This window comes from Hypanus sabinus, chromosome 26 (assembly GCF_030144855.1).
Source record: "Hypanus sabinus isolate sHypSab1 chromosome 26, sHypSab1.hap1, whole genome shotgun sequence".
Lineage (NCBI taxonomy): Eukaryota > Metazoa > Chordata > Chondrichthyes > Myliobatiformes > Dasyatidae > Hypanus > Hypanus sabinus.
The window spans coordinates 33,044,390-33,062,393 of record NC_082731.1 but is presented as its reverse complement, the minus strand read 5'-3'; the positions used below and the strand labels follow the sequence as shown (position 1 = coordinate 33,062,393).

General features: G+C 44.9%; 1 protein-coding gene and 1 long non-coding RNA gene across 3 annotated transcripts in view; one reads left to right on the top strand and one right to left on the bottom strand.

The window, feature by feature from the left end:
- Positions 1-6,568, top strand: part of LOC132381418 (gremlin-1-like) — a 121,013-nt gene extending 114,445 nt beyond the window's left edge. For both annotated transcript variants that reach the window (XM_059950812.1, XM_059950811.1), the window contains exon 3: positions 5,595-6,568. In XM_059950812.1, coding sequence (XP_059806795.1) covers positions 5,595-6,069 — 475 coding nt within the window. In that variant the 3' untranslated portion in view covers positions 6,070-6,568. The remainder of the gene's footprint in view (positions 1-5,594) is intronic.
- Positions 1-18,004, bottom strand: part of LOC132381420 (uncharacterized) — a 76,588-nt gene that overhangs the window by 5,894 nt on the left and 52,690 nt on the right. The gene's annotated exons all lie outside the window — the stretch shown is intronic.

Sequence of the window (18,004 nt, the reverse complement as noted above, 5' to 3'; positions counted from 1 at the left end):
TCTGTTCTGAAATCGTTAGGTTGCGTTCAAGAAAACAATGAAATGGCGCGCTGCCGTCTGATAGCATTTTCAGATTTCTCCGGTTACTCCATCCACACTGATCTGCCCAAGTGGCGTTTTCAAAATTACACACCCTGGAAAGCATTTCTGAAAAGCTCTGGTTTCGGGGGACAAAAACACCGTTTTAGTGTGGACGAAGGTTAAAAACAAAGAGAAAAAGCTTCGGTTACAGATATGTCCAGCGTAGCGTGGACGTAGCCTTACTTTGCTCTCGTGCAGTAGCCTCCCCCCCCCAACATAGCAGATGGTGATGAGGCCTATCAGCATGCTCTCCACTCTACCTCTGTAGAAGTTTCTGAGTGTTTAAGGTGACAAACCAAATCTCCCCAAACTCCAAATGAAATATAGGCATTGCCTTGTCTTCTTTATAGCTGCATCAATATGTTGGGACCAGGTTAGGTCCTCAGAGATATGGACACCTGGGAACTTGAAATTGCTTAGTGACTCCACTACTATGAGAATTGGTTTGGGCTTCCCCCATCTTAACCACCACGGGGATGGTGTACACCACCTCCTTGTAAAATCACAGAAGTCCACCTGGATCCTCTGGTAAACTACCTCGGCTCACTCCTGCCCGCTCATCACCACCATCCCGAGACTGCTACTGTTCTTTGTGGGAACCGGGGAACTGGACAGCTTCCTGCTTCTCCAGCGTCACATGCAGCGTGCACTTTAGTGTAAAGCTGTAAGCACTTAGTGACTGCCTCAATTATTTTGATCGATCTGCACCAGGACTGGCTGTACTTGATGTTAAAACAATCGAAACTTTGCTCTTCAGAAACAAGGCGGCATCACGGGTGACCGCAGGATTATTGAAGGAGAAATCCAAATGTTAACATGTCAGCAGAATGGAAACTCAAGGGAATGCTGAGGTCCCTGATTAGCATTTTGGCTTCCAAGAAAAGGAAAAGGTTCAAATAAATGTTTGAGTTGTGTGCCTCTGGAGTGTGTCCAAGCTGAACAAGTAATAAGATTTCTCATTTTGATTCCAATATACATTACAATCAAAGAGGATGCTTTATTTGACTTAGACCTATCCTGATAAATCCCTGAGACAAAAGATAGCTGGATTCGGGCAAATTACAAATAGACTAAAACAATAAATCATGTATTTCATTGAGAAGCTTTCAAACTAAATGCCAAGGAGCTTATTTCAAACAAACAAAAGCCATTATGGATGTAGTAAACACAGAGACAGGGGGAATGAAAGTCAAACCATCCCTCACGATGAACTCAGCCTTGGAAGAGGTTCAAGTTTTCCACAAGCTAATTCAGAGGAATATGTGTTGTAGCCATCAGAGCAAGATCTTGGAGCAAAAATGCTTCTGGCAGGTTAATCCTCACTGCTGCTCATAGCAAATTTACCTCCAGTGTTGGAAGATTGTGGGTTTAAGCTCCTGCATATCATTCTAGGCAGATGTAACTCCACATGTCCTGTGTCTAGACTGGAAAGAAACCTTTGCATTTACATAATGCTTTTTACAGCTTTCAGATCATTCACTGTTGTACTGCAGGAAGCAAACACTCTATCCCAAACAGCGTATCTACTAGCAGCACTGTGATCTGGACGGCTCTCAGCAAAGCAATTCGGTTTTTAAGAGGCTTTGTAAGGCCGTACTTGGAGCATCGTGAGTAGTTTTGTGCTCCTTATCTAAGGAAGGCTTTGGAGAGGGTCCATGGGTGGTTCTGGAGAATAACCCTGCGAATGAAAGGGTTAATGCATGAGGGGTGCCTGGCGGCTCTGGGCCTGTACTGACTGGAGTTTCGAAGAACGAGGGAGTGATCTCGTTGAAACATATTGAATATTGAAAGGCCCAGGAAAAACGGAAGTGGAGAGGATGCAGGTGGCAGAGAAGGAGTGTCAAGGGCAGGGTGAGGGGATTGGCATTGGTGCAGACACACCCAGCCCTGAGACACCAGGCAAGGTCATTTGATTCCAAGCAATTGGTTTATTAATCATTACAAAATGTCTCTCTGGTGCTTCCTGCTCCCTCCCCTCTCCCTTCCCCATTTACCAACCGTGATTCCCTCTCTTCTTGCCCCCCTTCCCACTCTCAGTCCACAACAGAGACTCATATCAGAATCAGGTTTATCATCACTCACATATGTCATGAAATTTGTTTTGTTTTGCAGCAGAAGTACAGTGCAATACATAAAGTTACTACAGTACAGTGCAAAAGTCTTAAGCACCCTAGCTATATCTATGTGCCTAAGACTTCTGCACAGTTTTGTATGTCAGTTTTGATTCTGATTCGGGTCCCTTACTACTGTACGGGTGGGAGATGTGGGAGGGCCAGTGAGTCAGGTTCCTGTTCCCCACCTGTCACCTGCTCAGACACATCACATTCAATTACTGCTCCACCATTTCTCTATGTGGTAGGCCTGACTGCCAGGGCCTACAGATACCACAGACTAAAAACTACAACAGTAAAATGAGATGTGCATGGCAGGTTGTTGGACATCCCAGTTCATATAGACTGGAAAGCCCAAGTGGGCTGAATTCACTCACTCTCCCACCAAGTTCATTCCTCTCTCTACAGCACTGAGGCTGTGAGTGGCTCCGGCGGTTGTCATCTCTGCGAGTTTCGCGGCATTTTATCCCCGCTGATGTGACGAGCTGAAACCAAGGCTTGGGCCTACTCCAGCTGCACTGGAGAGTGGATCTAAAGACTCAGTTTGGCCTGGGCTTACTCTGGCTGCACTGGGGAGAGGACCCAAGTACTCAATCTGGCCTGGGCCTACTCTGGCTGCACTGGGGAGAGGATACAAGTACTCCATCTGGCCTGGGCCTTCTCTGGCTGCACTGGGGAGAGGACCCAAGTACTCAATCTGGCCTGGGCCTACTCTGGCTCCACTGGGGAGAGGATACAAGTACTCAATTTGGCCTGGGCCTACTCTGGCTGCACTGGGGAGAGGACCCAAGTACTCAATCTGGCCTGGGCCTACTCTGGCGGCACTGGAGAGAGGACCCAAGTACTCAATCTGGCCTGCGCCTACTCTGGCAGCACTGGGAAGTGGATTAAGGACTCACTCCGGTTCAGAATGCTGTCGCTTGCTTCTATTGTTTGCATGATTTGTTTTTTTTTCTGTGCAGTGGTTATGATCTTTTCCTAAATTGGGTTCTTCAGGTTTCTTGCTTTATGGCTGCCAGTTAGCAGACAAATCTCAAGGTGTATAATTTATACATTCTTTGATAATAAATGTACCTTGAATCTTTGAACATTTCCCAGCCTATAACGCATGGAAGGTTGCCTATGTATTAGATCACCATGTACTAACCAGCAAAAGATAAACTGCAGACTCACACAAATTTCTGAAGGCACATTCCTTCAGAAATATGTTTGGCACAGATAGACTCAAAATCAGAATCAAGTTTGTAATCACTGTCATATGTCACAAAATTTGTTGTTTTGTGGCAACAGTACAGTACACTACATAAAAACTGCTATAAGTTACAGTAAGAAATATATTTTTTAAAGCGTGCAAAAAGAGAAAAATTAGTGAGGTCTTGTTCACGGCTCATGAACCTGATACTGGACGGGAAGCTGAAAGAAGCTGTTCCTCAAAGGTTGGAGTGCAGGTCTGTACCTCTTCCCTGATGGTAATAATGAGCAGAGGCGGCGCAGTAGTGTAGTGGTTGGCACAACATTTTACAGCATAGGAGAGGCGAGTTCAATTCCCGCCATTGCCTGGAAAGAGTCTGTACGTTCTTCCCGCGACCGCATGGGTTTCCTCCGGGTGCTCCGGTTTCCAAAGACGTACCCATTGGTCGGTTGACTGGTTATTGTAAGTTGCCCCATGGTTAGGCTAGGGTTAAGTCAGGGGAGGCACTGGGTGGCCTGATTGCCTACTCTGCGCTGTATCTGAATCAATCAATCAATCGATCAATGGTTTCGTTAACATCAGAGAATGCATACAGTGTACAACCTGAAATTCTTACTCTTCACAGACATCCACGAAACAGGAGGAAACCCCCCCCCCCCAAAGAATGAATGTGTTAGAACCCCAAAGCCCCACCGCCCCTCTCCCATGCACAAGCAGCAACAAAGCATCAAAACCCCCCCCCCTCAGTTGTTCCAGCAGGAAGCATCAGCCCCCACCTTCCGCCAAGCAAGTAGCAAAGCCCCCAGAGAGACCGTGACCTAGGTCCATCAGAAACTACAGCTCTCTCTCTCACTAACAAGAGAAACTAACAGATGGATAGATAGTTAGGATGTTTCCTATGGTGGGGGTATCCAGAACTAGAGGGCACAGCCTCAAAACTGAGGGGGCGACCCTTTAGAACGGAGGTAAGGAGGAATTTTTTTAGCCAGAGAGCAGTGAATCTGTGGAATGCTCTGCCACAGGCTGCGGTGGAGGCCGAGTCTGTGGGTGTACTTAAGCAGAAGCTGATGGTTCCCTGATTGGCGAGAAGGCAGGTGCGTGGGGTTGAGTGGGATCCGGGATCAGCCATGATGGCATGGCGGAGCAGGCTCGATGGGCTGAATGGCCTAATTCTGCTCCTCTGTCTTATGCTTGCTTTTGCACAGTGTGACCCTAAACAAGGCGATCATGATTACATCACCAATGTTTCTGTTTATAATATTGCTTGGTTGGGGGGGGCTGATATTTACCAAGGGCAAAACTTTACCTTTTTTTTCAAAATAAGCAAGGCGGAGTAGTGTAAAGTTTACTGTATGACTATTACATAGCGACCCCGGTTCAATTCCACCTCTGCCTGTAAGGTGTTTGTACATTCTCCCCGTGACTGTGTGGGTTTCCTCCAGGTGCTCCAGTTTCCACCCACAGTTCAAAGACGTACTGGTTATGGCCTAATACTGCTCCTATGTCTGATGGTCTTATAGACAGATAGGTAAGTACATAAGAGGACATGTCTCGGGTGGTGAGAGTCTTTAATGATGGATTCCACCTTCATGAGGCGCTGCATTTTGAAGATTTTGAAAAGGCTAGTGCTCATGACGGGGGTGGCTGTATCTAATGCTGGCACGCCCAGTTTCTTTATGCACTGATTTACAAACACAGAAAACCTACAGCACAATACAGGCCCTGCGGCCCACAAAGCTGTGCCGAACATGACCTTACCTGAGAAATTACCTAGGGCTACCCACAATCCACTATTTTTCTGAGCTCCATGTCCAGCAGTCTCTTAAAAGACCCTATTGTTTCCGCCTCCCATTCCACGCACTCACCACTCCCTGCGTAAAAAATTTACCTCTGACATCTCCTCTGTACCTGCTTCCAAGCACCTTAAAACTGCCCTCTCGTGTTAGCCATTTCAGCCCTGGGAAAAAGCCTCTGACTATCCACACGATCAATGCCCCTCATCATCTTATACACCTCTATCAGGTCACCCCTCATCCTCTGTCGCTCCAAGGAAGAAAGGCAGATTTGGGATAACCCCCGTGTTCAGAAAGAACAGACTAGTGACTTTTGTGACTAGTGTCATCATGACACTGAAGCATTGCTTCAAACTAGCTTCAGATGCCAACAATGTAGCCTCCGTATTTCTAATATTCTTTCTCTTTCCTTTGCAGAATGTTTTACAGTATCCTTCTTTTATTTATCATATCTGGACTCTTGTTTGGTGAAGAGACAACTACTCGTGGAGCAGCTCGTGGGGCAGTTCCCTCTCCTGGGAAGGGGTCGTCCAGGAGGAGGAAGGACAAGGAGGACGTCTTGGACTCCAGCCAGGCTGCTCTCATTGTAATGGATCGGCGTTACGTGCGCAGGGACTGGTGCAAGTCCCACCCTCTCATCCAGACCCTGAAGGAGGAGGGCTGCGTCAGCCGCACCGTCATCAACCGCTTCTGTTACGGCCAGTGCAACTCGTTCTACATCCCGAGCTACGAGTACGGCGGGGACCCCTTCCGCTCCTGCTCCTTCTGCAAGCCGAGGAAGTTCAACACTGTCACCATCTCCTTCAACTGCCCCAGCCTCCAGCCCTCATCCAGGCGAAGGCGGATCCAGCTGGTGAAGGAGTGCCGCTGCATCTCCATAGACCCGGAATAGGGCACGGCGGGGAAGAGCTGCTGTCTGTTTTCAGAGTGGCACTTTAGGCCAGGAGGACTCCACGACGCGCATCAACGAAAACCCGTGCAGGCGAAAGCGTGCAGCTGGCAACTGCTCCAATAAATCATTAAATTATGTAAATGGTAAATCAGTCTCGGAATCTAGAAAGTCATTCTTTTTTAAACAAAGGAACTTATGGTAATCTACAGTGAAGAAAATGCTATCTGATGATCGGAAAGGAATCAAGCAGGTGACTGCTAATAAAAAAAAATCAATCTTCCTTAAGAAGCAAGCTTGCCTGGCGAGACAGATTCTGAGCACGCACTTCGTCTGCCTGTGAAGAACTGCAGGCTAGATCCCAATGTGGGTTCCGGCCTTGTTGAACAATAGCTTTCTTTCATTTTAGGCAGTGCTTTTGACCTTCGCAAATGTGCCACTGTGTATTGCTCTTTGAGGGGAGGGGTGGTTATGCTGTCATTTGAAATCACAATAACCAATAAATACAAATCTTAACATCATTAATGATGGTGCTTTCTCAATGAAGTCTTGTCATGAGGTGATCTGGGACTGGTAGGCTTGATAAAACTAATATTGACGTGATTGGTTCCTTTATGTACTGCCAGCCTGCAGGTCACCCTGGGGCAAGGTGTAGCCCCCCCCCCAATCAGGATCATGTGAAGCCATGGGAGCAGGTGGTGGACGGTCGTATGAGCAGCCGGTACAGATCACAAGTCCTGGTTATGCGACCACTGGCGCCAGGCAGACAATCTCTGAAGAGTAGAACAGAGTGATCTAGGAATAATGGTGCATAGTTCCCTGAAGGTGGAATCTCATGTGGATAGGGTGGTGAAGAAAGCTTCTGGTATGCTGGCCTTTATAAATCAGAGCATTGAGTATAGGAGTTGGGATGTAATGTTAAAATTGTACAAGGCACTGGTGAGGCCAAATTTGGAGTATTGTGAACAGTTCTGGTCACCGAATTATAGGAAAGATGTTAACAAAATAGAGAGAGTACACAGGAGATTTACTAGAATGTTACCTGGGTTTCAGCACCTAAGTTACAGAGAAAGGTTCAGCAAGTTAGGTCTTTATTCTTTGGAGCGAAGAAGGTTGAGGGGGGACTTGATAGAGGTATTTAAAATTATGAGGGGGATAGATAGAGTTTACATGGATAGGCTTTTTCCATTGAGAGTAGGGGAGATTCAAACAAGAGAACATGAGTTGAGAGTTAGGGGGCAAAAGTTTAGGGGTAACACGAGGGGGAATTTCTTTACTCAGAGAGTGGTAGCTGTGTGGAACGAGCTTCCAGTAGAAGTGGTAGAGGCAGGTTCGATTTTCTCATTTTAAAAAAATTGGATAGGTGTATGGACAGGAAAGGAATGGAGGGTTATGGGCTGAGTGCAGGTCAGTGGGACTAGGTGAGAGTAAGTATTAAGCACGGACTAGAAGGGCCGAGATGGCCTGTTTCCGTGCTGTAATTGTTATATGGTTATTTGGTATTGATAATGGTTGTGGGGAGTCACCCATCTCGAGAAGACACTGTCCAGAAGAAGGCAATGGCAAACCACTTCTGCAGAAAAATTTTCCAAGAGTAATCATGGTCACAAGACCACGATCATCCACATCATACAAATTAGAATCAGGTTTAATATCACCAACATAGGTCATGAAATTTGTTGTCATGGCACTTGGTGGTGATGATGTGCACGAATTTAATATGGACTAACATCTGTGTTCAGAAAGTAATTCTATGTGGACCAAAGTAATCAGAACATAGCAAGCAAACCCCCCCACCCCCCACCCCCCCAGTTCATAGAGCGAAAAAACATCCTTTGCCACGCTTTGGATGTGGGATTTGAGACTGAGCGAACCTGGTTCATTACTTTGATTCAAAAAATGAAAACATGCTCTGAATACCTCCAACCCAGTATCTTGAAATATCACCAGTCATTGGCCAACAGCCGAACCTAGCCAGGAATTGGTAACACGAGAAATCAGATGGATGTTTATCTCCCTGTGACCTCTTGAGTTTATTCTCCCCTGTTCAGAATGTGTAGTTACCTGAAAGAATTTTCTTTAAATCATTTCAGAAAGACTATCCTTGTTTCAGAGCATTTTTTTTGTTTGCTGTCAATTAATGTTTTCTTAGAATCATAGAACACTCCAGCACAAATATAGGCTATTTGGCCCATCTAGTCTGTGCTGAACTATGAGTCTGCCTAGTCCCATTGACCGTAGTCCTCCATCCCCCTTCCATCCATGTACCTATCCAAATTTCTCCTAAACGTTATAATCAAGCCCACCTCCACTGGCAGCTCCTTCCACACTCTCATTACCTTCTGAGTGAAGAAGTTTCCCCTCAGGTTCCCCTTAAACTTTTCACCTTTCACCCTTAACCCATGACCTCCGGTTGCAGTCAGTGGGAAAAAGCCTCATAATTTTGTATGCATCTATCAAATCTCTGCTCATTCTGCTATGCCCTGAAGAATAAAGTCCTAACCTATTCAACCTTTCTCTTTAACCCAGATCCTCAAGTCCTGGCAACCTCCTTGTAAAATTTTTCAGCACATTTTCAATCTTATTCACATCTTTCCTGTAGGTAGGTGACCAAAACTGCATGCAATACTCCAAATTAGGCCTCACGAACATCCTGTACAACTTCAACATCCCATCTCCTGCACTCAATTCATCGATCCACAAAGACCAATGTACCAAAACCTTTCTTTGTCACACTATCTACCCGTGATACCACTTAGAAAGAATTATGGATCTGTATTCCCAGATCGTTCTCTGTTCTACAGCACTCTTCAGTGCCCTAATGCTCACTGTGTAAGTCCTACCCTGGCTGGTCCTCCCAAAGTGCGACACCTCACACTTGCCTGCATTAAACTCCATCTGCCATTTTGCAGCCCATTCTTCAAGCTGGTCCAGATCCCGCTGCAAGCTCTGATAATCTTCCTCATCATCCACTAAGCCCAAATCTTGATGTCATCTGTAAATTTGCTGATCCGCTTGATATGGAAGACAAAAAACAACGGGCCCGTCACCGATCCCTGTGGCACTCCACTAGTCACAGGCCTCCAGTCAGAGAGGAAACCATCTCCTTCAAAGCCAGTGTCTAATTTGCGACCTCATCTTAAAAATACTTAAAGATATTTTTATTCAGTTTATTAAGTAGTAGGATTGTGAGGAAGATGGTCAAAGAATCCAACAGGGTGTACAACATCTGGAAATTTGGGCAGAGAAATGCACATCTGGATAAGTGTGGGGTGTCACACTTTAGGAGGTCAAATTCAAAGTTCAAAATAATTTTTATTATCAGAGTACATATATGTCACCAGATACAACCCTGAGATTCATTTTCTTATGGGCATACTCAACAATTCTACAGGAGAGTAATTACTACAAAATGAATGAATGAATGACCGCCAAACCAAGGATTTCGAACAGTGCAGAAGACAACAAACTGCACAAATGCAAAAAGAAGAGATAATAATATAAATAAATAAGCAATAAATATTTTGAACATGGGATGAAGAGTCTTTGAAAGTGAGTCCATTGGTTCGGGAACATTTCAATGTTGGGGCAAGTGAAGTTTCTTCAACAGCCTGATGGTTGAGGGGTAGTAACTGTTCCTGAACTTGGTGGTGTGAGTTCCGAGGTTCCTGTACCTTCTTCCTGATGACAGCGGTGAGAGGAGAGCATGTCCTGGGTGGTGGGGGTCCCTGATGAAGGACACTCCTTTCCAGAGACAGCATTTCATGTCAATGTGATCAATCACGGCTTTATCCGTGATGGACCGGGCTGTATCCACTACTTTTTGTAGGACTTCCTGCTCAAGGGAACTGGTGTTTCCATACCAGGCTGTGATGCAGCCAGTCAATTATACTCTCCACTACACGTCTATAGAAGTTCATCAGAGTTTTAGATGTCATGCCAAATCTTCGCAAACTCTGAAGGAAGTTGAGGAGCTGCCGTGCTTTCTTCATTACTGCACCTACGTAATTCAGGAGTAAAGAAGACAGAAAATGCAGGACCCTTATGTTCACTGATATGCAGGGGTATCTTGGGGGGGGGCAGGTCCATAGCTCCCTGAAAATAGCAACATAGATAGATAGGCAGACTTAAGAAGATGTAGGGCATATTTGTCTTCATAGGTCAAGGTACAGAGTATAAAAACCACAAAGTCATGTTGTAGGTGTATAAAACTCTTGTATAAAGTGTATAAAACAGTAACCCACATTTGGGGTACTGATGTTGTGTTCAGTTCTGGTCACTGTGCAGGGTGCAGAAGGGGTTCACCAGGATATTGCCTTTATTAGAGAGTATTAGCTCTAAGGAGAGATTAGGTAAACTTGGATCATGTTCTTTGGAGTGTCTGTCAAAGGAGAGGCATAATTGGGGTAGACAGTCAGTTGTTTGCCAGACTGGAACTGTCAAATACTAGGGGGCATAGACTTAAGGCAAGAGGGGCAAAAGTTTTAAAAAGATTTACAAAGTAAGTTTTTGTTTTGTCAGAAGGTGGTAGCAGCCAGGAGAAATGATGGAGGCAGTAACATTTCAGAGACACTCAGACAGTGATATGAACAGACAGCAAAAGGAGGGACATAGACCCGACACAGGCAGATGTGATTCAAATTCCTTCAGTCCCTGGTACGTTACTGGAGCCAGGGTGAAATATCATGACATAGGCGATGAAACAGTTTTGTGCTTCAACACCACAGGAAGTTTCTGAGAAGACCCAAGCATAAAATTAAAAACCATTTACTCCAGCAAGTCATTTCTGCAAATTTTAGTAGCGATGGTTTGTAACGCCTTGTGTTAAATACGCAACGTCACACATTCTCAGGACATGAGTGTTACTCGAGAAGGTCAGCTTTCCTTTGCCCATCCCATGAAAAGTCAAGCCACTCTGCTGCTCTAGGTTCCAGGAATCAAAGTACACCCAGTGGACACATTATTAAGTAGCTCCTGTACCTAATGACCACCGAGTGTGTGTTCATGGTCTTCTGTGTTGTCGTCCATCCACCTCGAGGTTCAATATGTTGTGTGTTCAGAGATGCTCTTCTGCACACCACACCTGATTACCCAAGTTATTCTCGCCTTCCTGTCAGCGCGAACCAGTCTGGCCATTCTCCTCTGACCTCTCTCATTAACAGGATGTTTTTGCCCACAGAATGGCCACTCACTGGATGCTCTTTTGCTTCTCGCACCATTCTCTGTAAGCACTAGAGACTGCTGTGAGTGAAAATCCCCAGAGATCAGCGGTTTCTGACATACTCAAACAACCCTGTCTGGCACCAGCCATCATTCCATGGTCAGAGCCACTTAGAGCACATTTCTTCCCCTTTCTGATGTTTGGTCTGAACAACGTAACCTCTTGACCATGTCCACATGCTTTTATGAATCGAGTTGCTGCCATGTGATCGGCTGATTAGATATTTACATTAACGAGCAGGTATACAGGTGGGCCTCATAACATGACCACTGACTCCAAGAAATGTCTAAAAAAGGAATGGCATGTGAGCCTGGGGGTGTTTGACGATGGCCCTACATACCTACAGGAAAACAACATGGTTTGAAACTTCGCAATGCCAGCCAGTTATTTCCCCTGTGTAGATCAGGACCTCATAGGCATCAGTAAGGATGTATCAGAATGAAAAGGGAAAAGCCATGCATGTGGAGAATTGGGTTATTCAGATGACCTTTAAGAAGTGCCATATGCAAAGACAAAGTCAAAGTATATTTATTATCAAAGTATGTATTCTTTATACAACCGTGAGATTTGTCTCTTTACAGGCAGCCACAGAACGAAGGAACCTAATAGAACTCATTAAAACAAAAGACCATCATACACCCAATGTCTGCATTTTGTAAATGTGAACTTCCCACTACTCATGACATTTACAAAGTCCAAAGACTGGAGTGGTTTTGCAACGTTGAGGGAAAGGTTGTTTTCTTGACACCTAAGTAATGTGACTAGATTTTTGTGAAGGAACAACGAGCCAAGACACGTAATCAACCAAGATCAGAATGAACGGAAACAAAAACAGGTTTGAGGTACTGGATGACTAATCACTCTTACAAATCATTTAAAGGTTCAGCGAAATATGAATGAATTAAATCAGATTCAGGAAAGGCTGTGACATCAAATTCCACTTATTCCTGGAAAAAAACAATTTTGCGATAAGAGTACCTAAACTTGTAAATGGCAATTTATTAAGAATTTCTAAACAATGCTCTGCGAATGCAGTTAATTTGTGTGGCATTTTAAAGTAGTGTTTGGATTGAATGTGGCACAGTGTTTTCTACTGCTCGTAATGAAGGAAAGGTTTACAGTGACGGCACATTCCTTTCCAACGTCATATTCTGAATTCTGTATCACCATCTCAATGCCCTTTTAGATCTACATTGGAAAACTAACTAATCACAGAGTCATGGAATCACATAACACAGAAACAGGCCCTTTAGCCCATCTGTCCATCCTGACCACGATAGCCATCTGACTGATATGTCTTTGGACTGTGGGAGGAAAAGTGGAGCACCTGGAGGAAACCCACGTACTCACAATAACCATATAACAATTACAGCACAGAAACAGGCCATCCCAGCCCTTCTAGTCCGTGCCGAACGCTTACTCTCACCTAGTCCCACCTACCTGCACTCAGCCCATAACCCTCCATTCCTTTCCTGTCCATATACCTATCCAATTTTTATTCAAATGACAATACCGAACCTGCCTCTACCACTTCTACTGGAAGCTCGTTCCACACAGCTACCACTCTCTGAGTAAAGAAGTTCCCCCTTGTGTTACCCCTAAACTTTTGCCCCCTAACTCTCAACTCATGTCCTCTTGATTGAATCTCCCCTACTCTCAATGGAAAAAGCCCAGCCACGTCAACTCTATCTATCCCCCTCATAATTTTAAATACCTCTATCAAGTCCCCCGTCAACCTTCCACACTCCAAAGAATAAAGACCTAACTTGTTCAACCTTTCCTTGTAACTTAGGTGCTGAAACCCAGGTAACATTCTAGTAAATCTCCTCTGTACTCTCTCTATTTTGTTGACATCTTTCCTATAATTTGGTGACCAGAACTGTACACAATACTCCAAATTTGGCCTCACCAATGCCTTGTACAATTTTAACATTACACCCCAACTCCTAAACTCGATTTTTTTTCTCTAGCGTGTCCAATCCCTTAATAATCTTATATGTTTCAATCAGATCCCCTCTCATCCTTCTAAATTCCAGTGTATACAAGCCCAGTCGCTCCAATCTTTCAACATATGACAGTCCCACCATCCTGGGAATTAACCTCGTGAAACCTCCGCTGCACTCCCTCAATTGCAAGAATGTCCTACCTCAAATTTGGAGACCAAGGACATACAAACATCTTACAGAGGATACCGGAATTGACCGACAGACAGGCAGACAGACATACTTTATTGATCCTGAGGGAAATTGAACTCCAACATTTGATGGCTGAGCTTTTTCCTCTGGTGTGGGAGTTTAAGACCAGAGGACACAGCCTCATCATACAGGGGTGTCCTTTTAAGAACATAAGAAATAGGAGCAAGAATTGGCCATCTGGCCCGTTGAGCCTGCTCCGCCATTCAGTAAGATCATGGCCGATCTGGGCATGGATTCATCTCCACCCACCTGCCTTTTCCCCATAACCTTTAATTCCCTTACTATGCAAAAATCTATCCAACCTTGTCTTAAATATATTTACTGAGGCAGCCTCCACTGCTTCATTAGACAGAGAATTCCACAGATTCATTACTCTCTGGGAAAAGCAGTTCCTCCTCATCTCCATCCTAAATTAACTCCCCAAAATCTTAAGGCTATGTCCCCCCTAGGTCTACTCTCACCTTCCAGTGGAAGCAACTTTCCTGCCTGTGTCTTATCTACCCCTTTCATAATTTTGTACGTTTCTATAAGATCTCTCATTCTTCAGAATTCCAGCTTCTTTAATTTCTTTATCCAGAGGGTGGTGAATCTATGGAATTTGTTGCCACAGGCGGCTGTGGAGGCCAAGTCATCAGGTATTTTTAAGACAGAGGTTGATAGGTTCTTGAGTAGTCAGGGCATGAAGGGGTATGGGGGGGGGCGAGGCAGGAGATTGGGGCTGAGAGGAAAAGTGGATCAGCCATGATGAAATGGCGGAGCAGGCTCGATGGGCCAAATAGTCAAATTCTGCTCCTATAGCTTATGGTCTTAAGGTAACAGGGTCACACTAATAGCTACACTACATGACACCCAATGGATCCGTCCAAGAGTCTTTTTAGAGGCCACAAACAAGCAGATGCTGGAAATCTGTGCAATACACACAAAATGCTGGAGGAATTCAGCAGGCCAGGCAGAATCTATGGAGAAAAGTACAGTCGGCGTTCTGGGCTGAACCCTTCGGCAGGACTGGAGTAAAAAAAAAGCTGAGGAGTAGATTTGAAAGATCGGGGTGGGGGGTGGGGTGGTGAGAGAGAAACGCCAAGTGAATAGTGAAACTTGGAGGGGGAGGGATGAACAGTGAGTGACGATACTTCTCAGAGGGTGCTGACTTGTTGACCCACTGCAGATCTGACCCGACCCGAGTGATCACGCTACTGCAGCAAGGTAACGCAAAGCACTTCCCTCTCTTCAAAAAGAGACCAGCACGGACACTGACTAAACCAGAAATCTGGATAAAGCACGATTGTTTTACAAACTCCTCCAAGAGGACCACAGCCTTGAGGTAGGGTTTGGAGGCTTGCGTGCCTCAATGACCCGGAGAGAGCTATGGTGGCTGGAGTCAGGGCTTTATGTAATGAACCAAAGCTTTGTGCTTTGGCTCTTGGTGGGGTCACCCATGCCAAACAGGTCAAAGGGCAGAGGCCAGACTAAGAGTGGTCCACCGGTCCTCCAGCTTGTGGGGGGGGGTTTCAGCTCAGGGCTAACAACCCCGACTGGTAAAACAAAATGTTTATGGAAACAGCAATGAAGAATCCTTCTCCATCTGAGTGTGACGGTATTCCTGAGTCTCCACCCGGGACTTGCATGACTGACAGTAACGAAAACCAAGAGGAAGCTGCTGACACGATGAAGGAAGCCCTGAACACCGCCAGAGATGGAGGAACTTCAATGCCAGCGGTATAACAAGCCTTAAGTAATTTTAAAAAGCTATCTCTTCATTCTTTTCAGCCAATATTTATTATTGTTTCTAGGACAGAAATCAGAGAATGATGAATAATCAACACAATTGCATTTGGTACAAGATAAAAGTGGGAATGCTTTGTTTATGGAGATTGTGGTTGGACTAATTTCTATGTAAATTTGCCAAGACTGAACTAACATTTAACATTACTGTGTTTATGCCCTCTCTGACCTGGGGATTAGTTTCAGGGCAAGCCAATGATTGCTTATTATCCTCTTGAATCACAGGCTTTTATGTGGCACTAATACAATTTTATTTCTGTATGTCCAGGATGCATTTAGTGATAATCCTTTTAAGAGGAACAAAAAGATTTCTTTTTCAACTGCACGCATCTCCACATGTTTCTAATTCAAAGTAACTGTTGTGTGCTTCTGCCAGTTAATATTATCACGAAAGTTAAAGAAACAATCAAACTGAAAGGCATTTGAGGCCTGAGAATTGGCTTAAGAAAAACAAAAGTATAAATCTTGTGATTTCAATCTGTAGTTCTGTAATTTGCCAGATTGTGTTTTGTCAAGAAATATGATACCACGAAGGTAACAGATAATCAGCAATATTCTTAAGTGTTCAATTATCACCGCTCAGCAATTGCTTGGCAAGCTAAATCAATGATGGAAATTAAGGTTGATTGAAGGTAAAGGTTAGTAGTTGTTCTTGATATTTATTGCTTAATTAAGTTATTATTATTATAATTTGCCAGGCAGTGGTGTGATGACATCAGCACCGGACTTCGAGGCAAACAGTCCCAAGTTTGAATCCGGCCGGCTCCTTGCACGCTGTCCATCCGTGTCGAACTAGCAAATCGGCCTCATAAAAAAAAAATCAGTCAATTGCTATGGGAACGTCAAAAATGCTGCCCGATGCACCGCAAGCCGCAATGTTCTTAATGGGAGATCCCCAGAGCTGATAAGGTTGGTGATGGTATAGGAGACAGTGGCCTGGTGCTCCTTAGTGGGGTCATGATAAACATTGACTTCTCTAACTTCCGTTAATGCCCCTCCTCCCCTTCTTACCCCACCCCCGATATATTTAGTTTTCCCCCCCTCCTTTTTTGCCTCTCTGCCCATCACTCTGCCTGTTCTCCATCTCCCTCTGGTGTTCCCCTCCCCCTTTCTTTCTCCCGAGGCCTCCCGTCCCATGATCCTTTCCCTTCTCCAGCTCTGTATCCCTTTTGCCAATCACCTTTCCAGCTCTCAGCTTCACCCCACCCTCTCCGGTCTTCTCCTATCATTTCACATTTCCCCCTCCCCCTCCTACTTTCAAATCTCTTATTATCTTTCCTTTCAGTTAGTCCTGACGAAGGGTCTCGGCCTGAAACATTGACGGCGCTTCTCCCTATAGATGCTGCCTGGCCTGCTGTGTTCCACCAGCATCTTGTCTGTGTTATTTCTATTATTATTTCTTTTCGTATTTGCACAGTTTGTTGTCTTTTGCACATTGGTTGTTTGCCTGTCCTGTTGGGGGCGGTCTGTCATTGATTCTATTGTGTCTCTTGTATTCACTGTCAATGCCCACAAGACAATGAATCTCACGTGTACTTTGATAATAAATTTACTCCGAACTTTGCAAATGTTGTTATTCTTGTTCTTCATGTCCTGCGCTTGGTTCCATGATGCAATATACGTTCCTGGCCTTGAACATGACACCCCCATGAGTCATGCAGGTGTTTGCTTATGACTAATGTACAGCCTTCCTCAGTCACGCTAAAGAATGGTTTTTCTTTCATTAAAGAAAAAGTATTTTACATCTGTCATCCACATTCATCATGATCATCATTATGTGCTGTGACATAAAGGGTATAGGACATGTTAAACTTTGAGCAACAATGCAAATAGGCAATTGTCAATACCATTCATTCATAATGTTCTATCTCATATGACATCATCACTATGTGGTGTGTCAAATGACATCATCATTATGTGCTGTATTATATGACATCATCATTATGTGTTGTGTCATACGACGTGGGCGATCTCCGTCTTTTCATGACCATGATTGTCCTTGGCAAATTTTTCTACAGAAGTGGTTTTCCATCACCTCCTTCTGGGCAGTGTCCTTACAAGATGGGTGACCCCCAACCATTATCAATACTCTTCAGAGATTGTCTGCCTGGGGTCAGCGGTCGCATAACCAGGACTTGTGATATACACCGGCTGTTCAGACGACCGTCCGCCACCTGCTCCCACGGCTTCACGCGACCCGGATCGGGGGTGGAGGGGGGATGCTACACCTTGCCCAAGGATGACACTTCCTTTCGTAAAGACGTATCCCCAACCCGCCACCCAAATAATCAATACCGCATGACTTAAAAACCCAGCAGGTTTACTTTGTTCAGAGCAATAAAAAGAAAAACTGGCTAATACTTATAGACCATTGCAATTCCATATTCCCAATATCGATGCTGCCTGGCCTGCTGAGCTCCATTTTTCAGTGTCATAATGGCATGCAAGGCGCACCTCTTCTCCTCTGCCAGACGTGCATCTCTAGCCAAGTTCACGCTGAGGCCCTGACAAAAATAGGTACCATGTACTTTGCAACACACACACACACACACACACAAAATGCTGGAGGATCTCAGCAGGCCAGGCAGCCATCTATGTGAAAGAATAAACGTTTTGGGCCGAGCCCCTTCATCCGGAGTAGAAAAGAGAGATGAGGTCAGGGTAAGAAGGTGAGGGGAGGGGAGGAAGAAGTACAAGGTGATAGGTGATAGGTGAAAGTGGAGGGAGGGGGTGAAGTAAA